Source organism: Cheilinus undulatus, linkage group 17, assembly GCF_018320785.1.
Source record: "Cheilinus undulatus linkage group 17, ASM1832078v1, whole genome shotgun sequence".
NCBI lineage: Eukaryota > Metazoa > Chordata > Actinopteri > Labriformes > Labridae > Cheilinus > Cheilinus undulatus.
The window spans coordinates 24,823,445-24,842,884 of NC_054881.1; the positions used below are offsets into that span (position 1 = coordinate 24,823,445).

Consider the following 19,440-nt stretch of genomic DNA (forward strand, 5'->3'; position numbering starts at 1 on the left):
TTTGATATTGACACTGTAAATTTGTCGAATTGTAGGCTACACGTATAGTTGATAGAAAAGCAATCTCTGCAAGTTTGAGCATTATAAACTGTTGCTTGGCCCCCCATTTCCACATTTTTTATATGTTCTGCTTACTGCGACCTCGGGGAAATCGCCAAATTTAGACACAAGACAGGCAGATTTAGGGGTGATATTGTCTTGAAGTGTGGGGGTTGAGTGGGGTTAATTCTTGCGTTTTTTATTTTTTTCACCCATGTCTCTTCCGTGGCTCCGTAAAATCCAGCCCTGTGATTGAGTGTTGTTTTTTTTCTGTTTGAGAGTATAGCTGCTGAAGCGACTTCGAGCAGCAGTTGAATTTTGGCCCACAGAGTGACAAACTTCACAGCACTCACTTTACGTGACATTCTTGTCCCGTAGAAAGAAAATCCTCCTCAGGGAGTTTCCTCTGTAACTGTGGGAGTTTTCTGTATGTGAAGTGTAAACTCCGCCCACCTAACCCTCCTCAGGCAGACGCCAGACTGGCAAAGCAGCGAACCCGACCATTGGCCGACACAGATTGTGAGACATCCAGAGAGCGAGAGACCTCGGGAGTACATGAAGCCGACTGCCGGCCACAGGCTCTGTTCACCACACAAAGTCGGTCTACGTTAGTTAACAATGAGTACCTCAGAGTCTTTGGATCGAATGGAACTCTGTGAAAGCCTCCTGACATGGGTAGGTGACAAAATATGAAGTTTTTGGGCTACTTTCCACACACAGACAGTTCTCCGGCGCCGGTGATGCTAACTAGCATAACGGCTAATGCTAGCTTCTATAGCCAGCCTGGGTAACGGTAGCTGGCTAGGGGAAAATGACATGGGCTCACGTTGGTTACGTATGCAGGCCAGCTGTTTGCTACTTTAGCTGCTGATGTTTTGCTAGCTAGTCGGAAGAAATCCGTGAACCGAGTAAAGACTGTAATTTCGGAACTTTGCTGTCTGAAATCTAGCTAGGTTAACTTTTCTAATGCCTGAAGAGCAATTAAGGGATCAAACGGCAGAGATGTTGGCCTTGTTATGGTTCAACGGTTTATGAGCTAAGGCTTTTTCCTTTGAGTATACAGCGTTTACAGCTCAGAGAATGAATTCCTGCCATTGTTGTCCAGTGTATCATTATGTGATTTTCCATTTTCCGCTCCCGTCAACAAAATATCACACCAAAGTTTAGATTCATAAGATATTATTCTCAATCTTAGTGGACAGAACCACGAAGCAGATGTTGAAGCTATTCAGTCAAGTACTGCATCAGACTGTAGCATGACATGCTAACGGTTTGTCTGTTTACAGTGCTGAAAAGCACTACGTGTCTTGAGCTCAGATGATGAGCAATTCCTGTTTGTGTTGTCCTACCTTACACTTAATTACAATCTGAATTAGGTGATGTTTATGAAAAGTCTGTTATTGATATAGCATGCAGTTAGGGTCATATATTTCTAACTTGTACTAAATTGTGAATGGATTGGTAGGGATTGGCATGTGATGGAAACTGTATGTAAGTAATTCCATGTTTTCACAATAAACTACTGGTACAAATGTCAATAGTGTAAAGTGGAAACAAGCCTGGGGTTCAGGTTGTAGTAGAGCATAGTGCAAGAAAGCTTAGCTGCTTCTCCATGGTCATGTGCTTCTTTACATGTCATGTAATCAAATCAAATTGCACTTTTCCTTTTGTGAAATAAGAAGTCATTCAGCCCCTTAATCCTGGCTGTTTAATTTGAACCAGAAAAAAACATTCATGGTGTTATTTATTAACTGTATAATCACCAAACATTTTGCAAAGGGTCTCTTGGTTGTGAATGAAAGAAACAAGGCAAAGGGAAGTAAAAATTGATTGTTTGATATAATATATAAGAATCTTACTAAATACAGTTCTTATACAATTATTTTGTATTTTGTATCAGCTTGTGCATCAGCTTTTCCCCCTCCTTTTTGTCATAGTTTGCCTTATCTGCAGCCGTTCGTCATGTTCCCTGTGATGATGTAGCGTGCAAGCATTCCTCACATACTTGTCAACTGCGAAGTCACAGCACAGAGTGTGACTGCTTGGTACTAAAACATGTGAGACTGTACCTCTTATGAAATAGCAATGAAGATGTCTGGGACTGCTTCTGCTTTGGGTCAGGGCAAGAGGTAGGCCTGCTTAATGTTTTCATTACAGACACACTTGGGCACACAGAGGTATGGCTTAGTAAATGGTTGTTTGTTGCATGATATAGAATATTTAATGCAGTAAAACAGAATCACAAGAATCAGTTCTGATGAACAAATAAACATTTGAAAGGATTTAGTTAAGGCAGCATACCTGCTAACATGAAGTATAAGTGGCATCGAAAATACTACCAGATATCATCCAAATGTCAGTTCATCTTTGACTCATTGAAACAGTCACATCTATGTTCAGCTATTGTTTCATTTTGTGGTTATTTCTGGTGTATAAACCAGTTTGTCTTATAAGATTATGAGATACAAGTGATTATATCTGATGACAGTACATTTGCTCAACAGAAAACTACTTTTATCTTAAAAACAACACTATGCATACAGTTATATTTGGTAGCCTAGAAAAAGCTGCTCTTAGTTCGTTAGAGCTGAAATTGAAGAAAATGCCTTGATGTGTGATGGTTTTTCTTTATAATAGCACCACAAGTATAGAATAGTATTGACAAAGAACAACAGAAATCTATACAGGTCAACAGGTTAATTAAGATAAGTCTGTGAAGCAACTGGAATTGTAACATTGATTGCATTGTGTCTCAGTTATTTTTGCAGCATGTATTTTTGCAACTGATGCCACTTCATGAAGCACCTCTTGCACATTGACTGTTACTCTAAAGCTGTACAAGGTTGACATGTGTGGCACTGCTATGCTATTTTCTTGATTGGCAAAGTCATTGCAAATCAAAGACCTGACAGATATTACATAAGATACACCCTTCTGTAGACATATGCCTATCGTAGTGAGGAATTAGTCTTCTCTCATACTTATTTAATTTGAGTTAATTCGACTGCTTTTGCTGCCAGTTATTTTGCTCTAGTCAGGTGACATAGTCATGTGATACACCCTTTCCACAGCTTAATTGCATCCCTTCCCAAATGTTTCCTCAAACACAAGGGTGCTGATTTCCTTTTTTCCTTTTTCTCATTTCAGCCTTTACAAGTAGTTTGTGTCCATGCTTTCTTGGTGTACTGTAGTCTGTTGTTACAAGTGTGGGTTTTTGTGTGTTTTTTATTGCTAAATGCTGAAGAGTTTTACAAAATAATCACATGGCTCTTACTTCTCAAACTTAATGTTAATTAATGTTGGCCACATACTGTACATATGGTTTATTCTGAAAACCTTGAGTTTCACTTGACAGCCCCCCTTGAAGCTTTTTTAAATCACTGTTCAGACTTTATTTGTATACTCTCAGACTTTCTCACTTCCAGTGCAGTTGTAGCAGAGGTATCCCATGTATTTTAGACAGTACATTTCAGATTGCTTTCAGGTAAACTAAGGCCACTTTTACATGTCTCAAGCACCACCTGTTCACCACAGCCCACAGTCTTCACTAAACCACCCCTTACACTCATCCTACCCCTCACATAGTTTGTCCATATATATGTGTTCCTGTAAAGCGTCCTTGGGTTTCTTGAAAGGCACTATATAAATTCAAGATATTATTCTTATTATTATGATGACAACATTTTAATCTAAAAACTGCTATTTTTGTTGCGTATTGGCTGTTCATTTACACGACCCGCAATTAGGGTTTTTGAAAACAGGTTCTAAGGTGCCAGTAGAGATGTTCCAATACCATTTTTCTTCCCCAGTGCTGATTCTGCTACCAGGTGTTGGGTATCGGCCAATACCGAGTACTGATCCGATACCAGTGTAAACTTTCTGGAGTGACTATGCAGACTAGCAAATTATTTTAGACCCATATTTGACTCTGAACATAGCTCAACAAATAGATTCATAATGTACAGCATCTCTGCAACACTAAAGTTGTTTTTCTGCTTATTATTGTGAGTTTTATAGCTAAATATTAGAATGACAATAACACAGGGAGCTGCATCACAGGCTCTTTCTCTCCATTATGCTCTATTTACAATACAGTACAATACAATAATAACTATAGTCATCCCCAAAGGGAAATTCATTTGTCTGGAGTCTCATGTAGTCATCTGTTTATAGTAGAATTATAGAGTCTGATTGCTGAGGGTATAAAAGATCTCCTACATCTTTCCGTCCTGCAGGGAAGAGAGAGGAGCCATCCACCACCATTGTTGTTTTTTTAGGTGGCATTATGGGATGACGAAACAACCTGCTATTGGTTTGCAGACCTTCACAAAGGGTAAACAATATGACAGTCAGCATTCAGTCTAATGGTAATAAATGAAATCCACACCAGGTTTACTAGAGGCCTTTTGATGATCAAATACAGAGCAAAAAATGTCACGCAGCCAGCCAGCCACCAGTCTTTGTTGCTGCAGTTGGTCCTTTGCTTCTTCACTGCTCTAAACACAGTAGTTTGTGCATGCACGGTTTTCCGGTGGCAAAGAAGAATAACTTTCCAGTTATTAACGCTAACATTCAGCATGATTAAACAAAGCACAATATAGAGTAGGGCCCTATGAAATCCATTTTATTTTTTTTTCTGTTTTTCCATTTAAATTTTTTTGGAACACAAGTTTTGGAACATTTTTTAGCCTTTTCAATAATTTTACCATAACAAAGAGTGTTCTGTTTATGTAAATGAATAAAATGTATACTAATTAAATAGAAATATCCTTAAATTTACTGAAAAAGGGCCACAGTTGTTCCAGGAGCCACAGTTTGGATAACCCTGATAACAACTCTAGGTGCTAGCATATGAAAACAGCCCAGTTTTCTTCACTGTGTAAACTGCTAATATGCAGTTCCTCTGAAAATAGAGACTTTATGTGCATGCATATAAAAGTTCCTTTCGGTATCCCTGCATTATGATTAGATGCTTTAGACATGCACATTATGGTTCCAGTCAGTTGCCATGCATCCCTAGGGTGACTACAGCATCAACAGCAGATTCCTGAGTTGTGTTTTTGCTGCTCACTCATAGTCAACATAGGCAACTCTACCTCATTATCTGTCCACATAAATGTTGGTGTTATTTCATTAAAAAGCCACACTAACAACTGGCCTGGAATGTATTATACTAGAGTGTTTTAATCATTGCTGCAGACCTATGTGCACAGTGGTAGCTACCAAATGTTGTCTGAACATGGAACTTTTTTGAAACTGAACTACTACATTTTTTTGTAGGTGTGCCCCAGTCAGGTTTGTCACAAATGATACTGATCACTGATGATGTTCGAGTGAGATCAGCTGATAGTTGTACTGAGCATGTTTTATGTTTTGACATAGCAGTTGGTTTAGCTGTAGGTCTGTCTACTTAGCTTTGTAGTGCAATGGAACCACCAACAAGTGGGAGAGTAACCTGATTATAAGAGCACAGCAGTCATCCTCATTCAATCAAGGCATGCTTTTACTTTTTCTTTTTTTTTTTTCAACAAAGCAATACAAAACCTCCCAAGGAGCAATGCAACAAATATTCTACAGGCAGGACAACTGAGTTACACAATTTGGTGTTTCATTTATCACGAGTCAATGTGAATAAACAAGATTATTGACAGGCTGGAAACATGCATTAAGCCTATTCAGTAGGCTTAAACAGTGTGAATTGTCATAAGTAAAAAGCAGTAGGTCTCAGAACATTGACTCAGTAAACAGTTGATGCAAATATTTTATATTGCAGAGAAAACACATTTCCAAACAACTAGGCTACTTATTCAAGTTGCCACAATATAGATTTCCTTATTTTAAAGGTAAATTATATATGCACTGTAATTTACTTAATGTCAGAAGACATACTAACCGCTAAGAGCCAATGCAAGTTGACTAACAGGCTTTAATCTGCTGGTTTCACACAGATTTCAACACTGGATAACTGTTTTTAACTAAATGGACTCAACAAAGTTTGGGGAGGTTTTAACACAGCAGCCTCAAGTGAGATGGATGTTGGAGCTGTTTCAAGTGGACAGTCAAAGGTGCATCATTTCACTTCACCTTGATTAAAAATTCTAATGTGCTCAGTTCTTATTGACTAGCTATTCAGTTAGCCTTTACAATTACATAACTTCACAAACACAATGCTTCTCTCTGCCACAGACATTTCACTATTAACCAGGTAATTGGATCAGTCACTCCAAGCATTAGGCTATTTTCAAATTTCTATCAGATATTAAAAAAGGGCCCATTGCCAACCATTTAGGGTATACCTGGTTTTCAGTGAATGATCATTTTAAGCATGGCCTAAATTGGACCTTTTCCTCTGACCTGTTAGTGGATAACTACTCCATAGACATATTTCTGTCATCACAGAAGGTTGATTACATTCTGTAGAGGCTGTATAACATGGGCAACTCTTTTTATAACTACAATTTGTTCCAAGATGAATGGATTTCAAACCACCATAATATTGCTAACACACAGATTATGCACTACAAGGACCCAAGATAGCATACAGATTAATCACACAAGATGTTCTATGGTGGACATGTAGGTGAGAAGTGGATTAATAAACAATTGGATTAAAGCATCAAGATAAAACAATACCAGTGCTAAACTAGATGGAACACCTAAGCACTAATAAAGAACTTGTGCCAATTTCAAAATGTTTAAATGGATATCTCAATAGCATGTTGCTCACTGGACCAACATTTAGAGCCACTGTTTTAGATAGATACAGATTTTGTACTTTAAATGCAAAACATGCATGTGAGCTATGAGCAGTTTCTAAAGCTGTTAAAGCTATTTTTAACTCAAAATATTATTCCAGTGGTTGCATGAGCAGCCCCCCCCCCCAGTGTTTGGCCAAAGCTTCAGGGTTCAGCGATTAATATAATCATAAAAGCTGATTTGGGTGGTGATTCTGGCGATATAGACCTGGCTTAACCTGGAGCTTTCTGTGAGGAGTTCTGATGTAACAGCTGAAGTTAACAGTGTGGGGATAGCTCCCATTGTTTTGCACTGCTGGCCACAGCTCATTGGCCTTTATCTCTGTTCAGGAACAACAGCTCTGAGGCTTACCACAAGGGCTTAAACTTTGCACTGTTTCCAAACAAAGACATTGCTTTAAACCTGAGTACACCATAATCAGTGTGAAGTTTAAATAAACCAGAAATGTACTATTTGATGCAGATGGGATAACCCCCAAAAATTACACTTTTTTTTTTAGTTTGAGGAAAATCTTAAAAAAAAAAATACAGGATGGGCATTTTAGACCTCCATTGAGACATAGATAATAGACTCAAATCATTCTAATTATATGCCATCCCTTATTGAAATGGAGCTGGAAAAGTTGGGCTTTATTCTCTGGTCATTGTTCTGCACAGCATAAAGAGACTCATTTGCTTTACTCTACAGTGGCTTTTCGAGAGACACCACATGGGTATACATTCTGTTGAAGGCATTGTAATCCAGTGCCATGTATACTGCAGTTCTGTAGACCTAACTTGCAGTCAAGTAGCCATGAAAACATATTGCTGCTCTTGGACAATGGTGAAGAGTATAATAATAGCCACAGGGGCCATCACAAAAGAGTTAAGTGGTATAGGACTCTCAGCTGACATAATGGAACTGATTTGGAAGCTTTAAGATCCTAAGGCCTGGGCAGATCAGTGACTGGTGTTGTAGTAAGTCGCTTTGGCAAGACAAGTTGTTGACAAATGTTCCAACCTGACATCAAACATTGGGGACACTAATATCTGGCATATATACACTCTTAATGCCCTTTTTTCTTCTAAAGTTCACTGCTGATACAACTTTTATATGCATTTCATAAGCCCTGAATGTTTCTGTGCAGCCACCACCATCACATATTACTCACAGCCTGAAAGTATTGAAAATTTTACCCCCACTCATTGCATATTGCAAGCAGGTAGGGAGCTTGGCAGCAAGGAAGACCAAGGTAGTGTGGTTCTTTTTTACAGCTTTTCTCCCTAGTTAGAATCATGTTTTTAAAGAAAATGGGGGTAAGTAAATACACCACTTTGAGTGCTTTTTTGATGCAAAAGAACCTTCAGTTTCTAGACAGTGAATGAAGAGCAGAGATAGGTAGTGTGACTCACAGTCTCTGGATTCATACATCACAATCATCACGGCAGACTGAGAGCTCAATAACTGTATTGATAGCTAGCAGCAGTGCAGACTCCACGTAGTGAAAACAAATGGCTCTGAAAGAGCTACACAGCTGCACAGGAACGTCGCATTGTGGACTTTGCTTTAATGTAGTAGAAATAACCATGCAAGATGACAATTTATTTTTTTGTTGGCCCCCAAAAACAGACTAAACTTTCTAATACAGTTTGACTTACATTTCAGGTTTTACATATCAAGAAGCATTGGCTTTTCTTTCTTTAATAGGCTAAATTATAGTCTTTAGAAAGTGTCTGCTTGGTTGTAGCACTGTCATGTTTGAGGAAATGTGTCTTAAGATCTCTGTGGGTTGTCTTTGTATAGTGGTACATTTTCTTTCCTCCCATCATTTTCCTGCTAAGGGAAGTGATGTAATCCAACTGTTGCTTTCGTGCAGAGTCACCACTAAGTTAGGAACAATTGTATGTTTGCATCCTTTTCTACAATGATACAGCTCAAGCCATTTTAGCACTGTGCAACTGTATTATCCCCCTCACTAATTCCAGTTGTATTGTTCTTTGCATGGGAGTAACTCAATGTTAGGGGGGAAGATAACTTTTATTGTGGTGTGGTAAAAACTAGCTGAAAATTGAGCTGATCTGACAGATATTTAAGGAAATGTCGTGTGTGGTAAGCTAAATTGGGGAGAAGTTTTTTTTCTTCCTTATTGCTGGTATTATGTAATCAGTGGTATTGTTTAGGTTACTTTATGTTGTGGCTCTTGGGCAGTGTTTGGCTTCAGCAATGAGATGTGTTATGTATACTCCGAGAAATTGTGTCATATGGTGTTGGCTACCTGAATAGACTGAAAACTAGTAAGTAGGAATAAGGATAGTTGTAAAAAAAAAAACAACTGAAGATCATAAGTAAGATCAGAACTTCATGGTGTATGAAGTCAGTCATTCAAAGGGTGTCAGCAAGTACAAAAAATGTATCTGAATTTGATTTTGATTTTTTAAAATAACATTTCTCATGTCGGATCAGTGTTACAAAAAGTATGGCGACACCTTAAAGGAAATTTGACTAAAGAACTGTTTACATATGTTAGAAACACCTTTAAAACAGTAAAGTTCCACTATTTTATGGAGTGATGACTTGTTGTTATTTTGAATGTCTTGCACCCCTCGTGTCATGTGAAGTGTGTCCTCACTATCAGATGTCTTCTTGTTTACTGATTTGTCTCTAATAAGTGTTATCACAAGCCTCTCACAAAGTGCTGTTTTGCTTCAAGTCACAGAGCTAGAGGTTCTTTTCTTAAGAATCCAAAAGATATATAAACCAATCGATCAATTCAGATTTCTTTAATGTGGCAAATCAGCAGTTGTAGATGGTGTTGAAATTGTTGGTCTTGCATCATGTTTATTTTGAGAAAGACAGCTCTACAGCCAGTAAAGCGGTCATTTGACAGAGCATTGCCGTATTACTGCCAAAACTTGTAGCTGCTTTCATAATAGTCTTTTCATTGCTAAGAACTTTGAGTGGGTTTAATGAAAGGCATAAAATGAGTGAAAATATTAAAGTTCAGCTGGAGTTCAGCTAAAACACTCAATGCTGTTGAGTTCTACCCTGTTACCTAATTTTGATCCAGGGTAAACCCTTCAGGAAATATTTAGTCCCTCATTGATATGCCATCATAGAAAACTTTTTGGCCAGTCTGTTTGAGTGCTTCCCCTTGCTGCAGCTGAGAGCTTGTCAGCTGACCGTTGTGCCACGTAATGAAAAGTGAGACCAGTAGAACGTTGTGCAGGAGGAATTTCAACCACGTCATTTTCCTCCTGCCAGAAATCCAGCATTCCTATTCTCAGCTTCCTCCCCTCTTCCTTTATGCACATGGACTGCTGACATGCAGACTGAAAAATATTCACTTCTGTCAGTGTAACAGATTTTTAGCCTGGAGGAAAAGCTGTACAGAATACTGAGAAGGATAGAAAAAGAACAAAGGCATTTCAAGGAAGGATCCTAAGGAAGGGAAGTGATGGGCTGATGTGAGAGAAACAGTGCAGTGATGACTTGCAAAGCTGTGAAAATCATGTTGGGGCAGGAAGTGTGAGTTTCATACTAACTCTAGCATGCATTTATAGACCAAAATTCAACCCCAAAAAACAGTTTGCTACAGTTGTACTGTTTTTAGATAATGCCTTAACTGGGATTTATATCAGTTTTGGGCATTCTGAAAGTGGCATTCCTTAACTCTTGTATTGCTGCACCTCATTGTGTGAAAATGTGTTGATAACCAAAAGCTCAGGCTACATATGGATATAGTCTAGGATCCCTTCATCAGGATAGGATTGGTTGTGTAGATGCAACAGGTACTGGCAAGCCTTTAAAATAACCCGTTCAGCTGACATGATCTGCTGTATTCTGCTAGTAAGAAAAGGAATGGATTCCCATCACTCCTGCCTTGCTTGGAGTAATGGGAATTTTTTCATACTCAGATTATTTGTCTAAGCTCAGTAATAAGAGCTAGTCTTTGGCTCTCAAACAGCTTTTCATTTGGTCCCATTTTGCTTTAATATCTTTAAAACAACAACAAAAACAGGAAAAAAGGAAAACAACTCCCTTAGAACTAACTGGCTTATCTGCAAGCGACACACAACTACTCCCTCAGAATTTTCGTCTTGAATTGAGTTGTCATTTCGATTTAACCACTACCTAACAAGTATTTTTTGGCTGAATAGTATATCATGTACTGACAATGAGGGAGAAAAGCTGTTAAAGAGGGGTCTTAGGTCTCATAGCTTATGGCTGGTCTGCCCCTTTTATTTGTTTTGCCAGTGGTTTCACAGCACACAGCATGTTGAGATACCAAGCCTCAGCAAAAAATAAAAATAAAACGGGAAATTGGTATGGCTTATGTTTGCATTACAGGGCATGTGAGTTCCCTCATGAGGTCAACCCTGAACACGCATTGTTAATGCATGATGTGGACGTGCGCACTACAGTGCTGTCACTTGGTATACGAATGCCCAAAAGGCATCATTAATGCAAAATGTAATAAGCGTGTTTGTGTGTCCTGATTCACGTAGTATCTAGCTGATTGCATTTGCTGATTATAAAGTTCTCATATCCACAAGTGAACTGTGAAAACCTTTAAAGAGGATATAATGGCTGTCAAGTACAGTGTTTGTTGTATGTCTCAATCAGGTTCAATTTAGGTTGCACTGAGCAGCACTAACTGCTCCCAGCACTGAACATGTGTCTGTGTTTGTTGTTTAGATCCAGACGTTTGGAGTGGAGGCACCATGCAAGACAGTAGAAGACCTAACAAGCGGCATCGTCATGGCTCAAGCTCTGCAGAAAATGTAAGTTTTTTTCCCCCTCAAGATATATCATTTTGATATTTTCAGTCAGATGCTTTTTGAAAATTTGGAATCCAATTTCTTTTTTCTGTCTGAATTTTAGAGATATAGTTTATTTCAATGATGCTTGGATAAGTAGAATCAAGCCAGAGGTTGGGGACAACTGGAGGTTAAAGGTAACAATCCACCTTTTTTTTCAAACATTTGCATGTTTTTTTTGCTTTAATACAAACAGATCTTTGATTTTCAACAGGATGGTCTTATAGGTTAGTTTGTTATGCTTCAATGACTAAGACAACCTACTACTACTATGACCCGTTTTTAAATATATTAACTTCATTGATTAGTTTAGCTTGTGTAACTTTTTATTGTATTATGTCTTTTCCTTTCAGGTCAGCAATCTAAAGAAAATCTTAAAGGGAATCCTAGACTATTATCAGGAGGTAAGAAAACTGTATTCTGATGTCTTGATCACTTCTTAGAGCTCAGATTACATAAGGAGAAAGATTTCTGCTTCAGAGAAAATGTGACTGCCCACTCCACCATAATCTCTTAAACTCATCACATGATATTACAGTTCTTGAAATAACATGTTTCCATTATTTCCAAACTACATTCAAACACCTGTTATCTGTGTCTAGGTCCTGGGCCAGCACATTAACGACTTCACATTGCCAGATGTGAACCTCATTGGAGAACACTCTGATGCAGCAGAACTTGGGAGGATGCTGCAGCTTTTACTGGGCTGTGCTGTTAACTGTGAACAGAAACAAGGTACAGAGTAACCAGTTTGTCACTGTTGGTGTGTGTGCAGTTTGCAATTTTAATATTTATATTTTTTATTTTTTTTATACTTTATTTACACAAATAAAGCTTTAGATAAAAGGGGAAAGATGTAAAAAGAAACACCTACCCTTTATGGGTGAACATAGACTTTGGGGATTAAACAGTGTAGCACACAAGGGCACATGAGACAAACCAGCTCTTGCTCTTGTATGATTCCAGACAATACAGTTGGTAAATCATCACAGACTGTTTAAAGTATGAGGTGTCTCTTTGATTTAGGACAGGATTCATTCATACATGGTTATTGGACATAGAGGCAGAGTAGACATAACTATACAAACTTAAAAAGTATAGTAACACTTAAGGTCATATTTGTTGACCAAAATGTTTGATTTGTAGAACTGAGAGGGACACTTTGTTGGACATACAGTTATTGACTGTATGTACGTTTGTTCTGTTTAAGGCAGGACCCAACAGCTGACCTTATGCCAGCTGAAATTATTTTTTTGTGTTCATCCTCATTCATTAAACTTTAATGTGTCTTTTAAGACTGAGGTTTTATGCCTTGAGTGCATTCTGATATTGACATACCAGTATTGCTAACATGAATTTGAAAATGTTGGCATACTGGCATCTGGGCTGTCACCGAAATTCGGTATTATGAATCCCTGACAGTACATTTTTCTCAGAAGCGTGAATTTACCCTGTAATTTTGACTGTGTTCACTAGAATACATCCAGACTATAATGATGATGGAGGAGTCTGTGCAGCATGTTGTCATGACAGCCATCCAGGAGGTAAACCATTCTGCTTTTAAGATCATTATGAATGATTTTTTTTATGATTATTTTTTATTTAGTAATGACATTAAATAGGTAATATATATTTGAAATGTCTTAAAAATTGTTTAACGATTGGGATCAGTGGGTAATCCTGCACAGGTTTAAGATTGACATTTAAGTCCTGTTGCTCTGATTTTGTTTTTTAAACTTAACCTTTTATGGACTTGTTCTCTGTGTTTCCATAGCTGATGAGTAAAGAGACTCCAGTGACAGGAAATGACTCATATGTGGATATAGACAGACAGGTATGTAGACTTCACACTAGAGCTTCTATCTGAAACTGTTAAATAATTTCTTTTTTAGCAGTACCATCAGTATGATCTAAACACTTTGTTTTAATCAGTAGTATTTGTATTTGTGTTCTTAGCTGAAGAAGACAGTAGAGGAGCTAAATGATGCTTTGGCTACCAAGGAAGAGATCGCCCAGAGGTGTCGTGAGCTGGACATGCAGGTTGGTTTGATGCAGCTGTATGGCCATGGTGTTTAAGACTTTCTGAATTCTGGTTTTGTACAAAAAAGCACACAGCATGCCTGAAAATGTAATACGATTGGAGGCTAGATTTTAGTTAATACTGTGGCATATCTTTGGATAAACTGCGATTGATTGAGTTATTTAAATGTGTATAACATGATTATTTCAGTACAAATTGTTTCAAGTTTCCAAAGAGTCAAAAAAATAAATTAAATATAAATTTAATCAGAAATAAGAATAGATCAACATGTAATGTAGGCAGAGTGTCATTCATGAAGAGTTAGCTTCATGATACAATAATGCCATTTGAAGCTAAAATACATCTTAAAAATCAAGCACTTCCGTTTATACTACATACAAGGTATGGCTATAGAAAATGAGACTTGTACACTAATACAATGTTATTGAACATAATCATTTTTCAGTGTCTTTCTCCTTCAATACACTCCCCTTCTGCATCACCATGCCACTGTATTTGAGTCTTCCATTGATCAAAGCAGTGCAGTAGGTCATTTTTGGACAGTTTTCCTCAGAACCTCTGTTGTTCTTTCTTAACTTCTGACACAGACTCAATATGTGTTTCTTTGAGAACAGACTTGATTGTAGGAAAAAGGGAAAAGTCACACGATGCTAGATCAGGTGAATAGGGATTTTTGAGCCAGAAACTGCATTACCAAGAGCACAGTGTAAGCTGGCATGTTGTCTTGATGAAGAATGAATACACCTTTTCACAACTGTGGTCTCCTTCTTCTGACTTTTTCTCATAGTTTTTTTCTAGAACCTGTTTGTAATATTGTTGATTTACCCTTCTGGAACCCACTCCTCCAAAATTGTACCCTCAGTGTCAAAGAAAACAATCCAACACGGCCTTGAATTTGGACTTGCTTTGTTGTGCTTTTTCCTCAATGATGACGATGGTGTTGATGACATGATGGTGTGTTCAAATTTTAATGCAAAATTTGCTGAACTGTCTCTTTATCAGTGAAGACAATTTCTGCTGTTGTTTTTATACTGATTTATTGATCATTTTGAATGATTTTAAAACATTTTTAAAAAATTTTTGGAAGTTTTTGATGTGCATAGGCGCTCAGAATGTTGATCGTCCTTGACATTCTCTCTGCCTTCACAAATGTTTTGTGCCATTCAAACACACGTGCACATGACATGGAGTGTTCCCCTTACACATCAGTTAATGTACCAAAAGATTCTGCTTCTGTTTTGTTCAATTTTACCAAAAATTTCAAGTTAATGCATTGCACGGCTTTTAAGTGAATCGTTTTCTGATGCCTTAACAAAAACATATGCACTTCAGTCAGTAACTAGCAGTGAAATAAAGACATCACTTAATGGAAACGTACATCAGTTGTGCATGAATACCCAGCCTTTGATATATAAAAATTGATGTGACTGTGAACCAGGTGGTTTTATCCTCATAAGTGCAGTCTCATTATTTAATACCCATACCTTGTATGATGAAAACACTGTAGACAAATGAGTTTTAAATATTTTGTGTAGTACCTTAAAATCCAGTGTACAAGCCACACCTTTAATACCCTTTTTTCTTGTATAATGTCAGGACCAATTACATACTAGTATAAGCATCAAGTGCATGCAGCTGCCATATCACACCATCAAAAATTCGCCTCATTCAGAGTGTATTGCAAACAGCCGCTTCATTGCACAGATTATGCTGGAAAATGTATGTCAAAGACCAGACTGGTATGGTGTAGCACCATTTATAAACCACTTTTTTTTCCTCATTAGGCCATAATAGTGATTTTAAAGAAAAGCGGAGGTATGGAGTTAGAGTTTCTCAACTACCATACTGTAGCTAGTAGGTGCGCAAACTCTATACTAGGGCTGAATGATTTGGAAAAATAATTGTAATGGGACCCCCCCCCCCCCAAATTGCTATTGTGATTTAATATGTTAATTAATAAGTTCCCCCATCCTATGTATTTTACAACAGAAACAAACGATAATTCATTTTATATGATAATGAACACAATATTTGGTGGGTTAGAAAAAGGCAGAACAATTCTGGAGAAATATCTAATTGCTATCAGTCTAACTCATTGCAAACTCAATTTGAATGGTTGTTTGAAAGGCATAATGTTTTTTTCCTCATTTTTAGTAAGACAATTGTATACAGCAACAAGGAAAGTAGGATTTTTTGTAAACTATTCTAAAAAAAATGGACACTTGAATGTTTGCATAATGTGTAGAGTGAAACATCTCTGCTGCAAAAAAGCTTAAAACTTGTATTTTGATACACATTTCAATCAAAAAATATTGTACCTTCTGCGATTTGAAAATTGCAGTGGGCCATATTGGTATTTAATTGAAATTTTGATTAAAAACTTAGCCCTACTCTAAATTGAATCAGCAGATGGTACTAAACTGCACATTATAGATCTAGCAACAACAAGGAAATTGTTTAAACCTTTTATTTCACCACCCTGAGTGTGCCCGCTTTTGTCTGATCTTGGAACCTCAGCATTTTTGAGTACTTGCATGGAAGAGTCCAGAAACAGACGGTGGCTTATATAACAGGCTGACCTGTATTCTGGATTTTACGGTAACTGAAGTGCTAAGAAATGTACCTAAAAGTTCATGTTAAGAACAATGTATGGAAAAAATAGCATGTTATATATACCCCAGTAGTCCTTCTTCCACTAAATTAAATGTTTTTTTCTCACCATTTCTGTAAAAGATTTTTAACTCTTACTATCTGATTGTTCATACTTAATATATCTACAGCTTTTCTTTCCAGAATACTTTAAAAGCAGCTCCCTTTTTTGCATAAATATACTGTTGCCTCAGTGGAAACGTTTCTATAATATATTCTAAACTTTCTTAATCATCAGATTTAAATATTTTTATTTCGACAGTCTTAGCTATTGACATTTTTTTGTGTTTTGATGAACTAATGACAGCAGATGACTGTTTAACTGACATATTAGTCAACATTTGTGTTCTGTTAAGTTTATTTTTGCAGAAAATGGAGCTGTAGTTTAAAGGTTACATTCTCTCTCCTGTTGTGTCTCCTATTTCCTGACTATTTCAATACTGTGCCTTGCTTTAAAGGCCCTCCATGTCCAAGAAGAGCGTGATAGACTGAGGTTAGAGTTAAATGAGCTAGAAGAGAGGGTAAATCCAATCTTTCTTTTCTTCCTGTCTCTATTTTACATTAATGGTGTGTTGTGTGTCTAATAGTCCTGGATTTTTTTCAGTCTGCTTGCACCAGCATCCCCTCTGGAATCCAGACCCCCTCCCCTCCTCTCCTGATTATGTGTGCATGTTTATGTGTACACGTTTGTGCACAAGTGTTTGTGCACCGTGTACATGTGGTCCTCTCGGGGCACACCAGCCACAGCTGCAGTTTTTATGTGGGTGTGTCAGTTGTCACCCCATCACTAATTACCCTCTGCCTTCTGACCTTTGTGTGTTTCATGCTCTACCACAGCAGCACTAGAAAGTATGAGTTTGTGGCTTTTGGACAAAGGAAGGCATCATTTCTCTTGACATGCTGAACAAATGCGACATTTTTACAGGAAAATTGTTACCATTTATTATTCTAAAAGATCCTTCTATTTAGCTTTTGCTTTAAAACACAAACCTGTCAGTACAGTACACAACACAAGTTTTTATTTGTTGGAATCAAGTGTTTTTATAACACCTTATTCTCTTTTTGAGAATTAATACAGCTAAATTGAATCCATTTTCCTTTTTGAGCTGTGAAAAAAATCATAATAATGCTACTTTTTGCTCAAAACTTCCACATGGCAATGCCACAACCTTTTGAATCTGATACATTGGATTCCTAAATGCTAAAATGTATCAGGTGTAGTAAAATGTCAATTTATGGTTTAAAACAAAGTTTAGCAGAAAATATAGGTCAGTTCTTTGAGTTTTTGAAGGGCACTAGGCTTTTATATTAGTCTCATTCCAAGATGAACAGCTTCTGCTTTGCTCTGTGTGGAGTTTGATTTCCTGTCAATCACATTGAGAAGACAACATCAAACCAGCCCTCTCTGCCATGTTAGAGTTTATTGGTTTGCCTTGATAAGGTGTTTACAGTGTGCTTGCTGTATTACCAGAGTGGAGTGATTGAAAATAACTGCATTGGTTGATTGCACATATGCTTGAGACCCTCAGTTTTAGATTTCATGGAACCATTTTTTCTAACTTGTCTCCTTTCTTCTCCTCTCTTCTCTACATCTGAACATCCTTTCCATCCTCCCCTCTCTTTACCCCTCATGCTCATTCTCATCCCTCTGTTTTTTAACCCCTTTCCCACTGATTTTCACCTCTTCATCTCATTCCTTACATTCTCTCTCCTCATCTGAATCAATTTATCTTCATACTGAACCATTTCTTTCTGCCCTTTCTATTCCTTTTTCTTTTTTTATTTCCACTCTTTTTCTTCCTTTTTGATCTCTTCTGTCCCAAAGGTCGCAGCCCTTCAAGAAGAAAAGAGTAGTTTGCTTGCTGAAAACCAGGTCCTGATGGAGAGACTTAACCAGTCTGACTCCATAGAGGATATAAACAGCCCTGCTGGCCGCAGACACCTCCAGCTGCAGACACAGCTGGAGCAACTACAGGAGGAAACTTTCAGGTACAAGGATAAAATGAACATAAAAAGAAGACATGAGTGGACTGATGTGGATGTCACAGATTTTCAGCTCTTATGTGTGATAATCGTTCTTTCTTTGTAGGTTGGAGGCAGCAAAAGATGACTACCGGATCCGGTGTGAAGAACTTGAGAAAGAGCTGTTAGATGTTAAATCACAGAATGAAGAGCTTACGTCCCTGGCTGATGAGGCCCAGTCTCTTAAAGATGAAATGGATGTCCTCAGGTAAGACAGGGATGCAGTATTTAACTCAAGTACATATGATGTTTATGTTGCACTTCAATTAGTTTGCAGTGTATAGAAAATGCTTGGATTTTATTCTAAAGATTTTGGAGGTAATGAAAGTTTTTCTTGTGCTTTTTATAATTTCTTTGAAGCTCCATCACACTGATTATTAAAAAATAAGTATTGCTGACAAAACCAAGATTGTGGTACCCTGATACGTGATACAGATGACTCAAGTACTGTTGCAGCAACTACTAATGGAACTGAACACTGGGATTGAAAAACAAAAGTTGACTTAAAAGAAAAAATATATTTTGAGCGCTTTTTCTGTTATTTCATACTTCTGTTGTCTCTGGTGTGTTGCCACAGAAACAAAGCCTTTCCTTTGTAGATGAATCGCAAATAAAAGCACCTGTTGTTTACCTCTCAGGCATTCATCAGACAAAGTGTCAAAGCTGGAGGGAACAGTGGAACACTACAAAAAGAAACTGGAGGATATGGGGCTCCTCAGGAGACAGGTGAACTATCATACACAGAAAGCGGACAGAAAAAAAAACCTTATTTAATAGGAATAGTCCCACATATTTTGTTCAAAACATCAATTTAAAACATCACTCCAGTTTAGGATACAACTGGCAATAATGTTAAGTTACACAGCAAAATGTGAACGTATATTTTTGTCTTTTTTGTTATAGAATAAACTTATGGAGGAGAAGAACACAGCGTTAATGCAGACAAATGTTGGTTTAGAAGAAGAGCTACGGAAGGCGAATGCAGCAAAAAGCCAATTGGAGACATACAAGAGACAGGTACCCAGGCATCTTGTGACTCATTATAATTTGCATGGCCTCTGATTGCTATATGTACCCCAGCTATCACCTCTCATAATACTTACATACACGCTTTTAGTGCTAATGACTGCTCATTAA

At 37.6% G+C, this 19,440-nt stretch overlaps 1 protein-coding gene across 3 annotated transcripts in view; it reads left to right on the forward strand.

The window, feature by feature from the left end:
- The first annotated feature begins 454 nt into the window (after positions 1–454).
- Positions 455–19,440, forward strand: part of hook3 (hook microtubule-tethering protein 3) — a 31,370-nt gene continuing 12,384 nt past the window's right edge. The window contains exons 1-13 of one of the 3 annotated variants that reach the window (XM_041810620.1): positions 455–714; positions 11,470–11,555; positions 11,656–11,728; positions 11,945–11,995; positions 12,194–12,326; positions 13,068–13,135; positions 13,366–13,425; positions 13,548–13,631; positions 16,740–16,802; positions 18,107–18,270; positions 18,371–18,511; positions 18,942–19,029; positions 19,207–19,320. In XM_041810620.1, the coding sequence (XP_041666554.1) occupies positions 658–714; positions 11,470–11,555; positions 11,656–11,728; positions 11,945–11,995; positions 12,194–12,326; positions 13,068–13,135; positions 13,366–13,425; positions 13,548–13,631; positions 16,740–16,802; positions 18,107–18,270; positions 18,371–18,511; positions 18,942–19,029; positions 19,207–19,320 (1,182 nt within the window). In that variant the 5' untranslated portion in view covers positions 455–657. The remainder of the gene's footprint in view (positions 715–11,469; positions 11,556–11,655; positions 11,729–11,944; positions 11,996–12,193; positions 12,327–13,067; positions 13,136–13,365; positions 13,426–13,547; positions 13,632–16,739; positions 16,803–18,106; positions 18,271–18,370; positions 18,512–18,941; positions 19,030–19,206; positions 19,321–19,440) is intronic. The other 2 variants (XM_041810622.1, XM_041810623.1) reach the window with 2 other exon arrangements.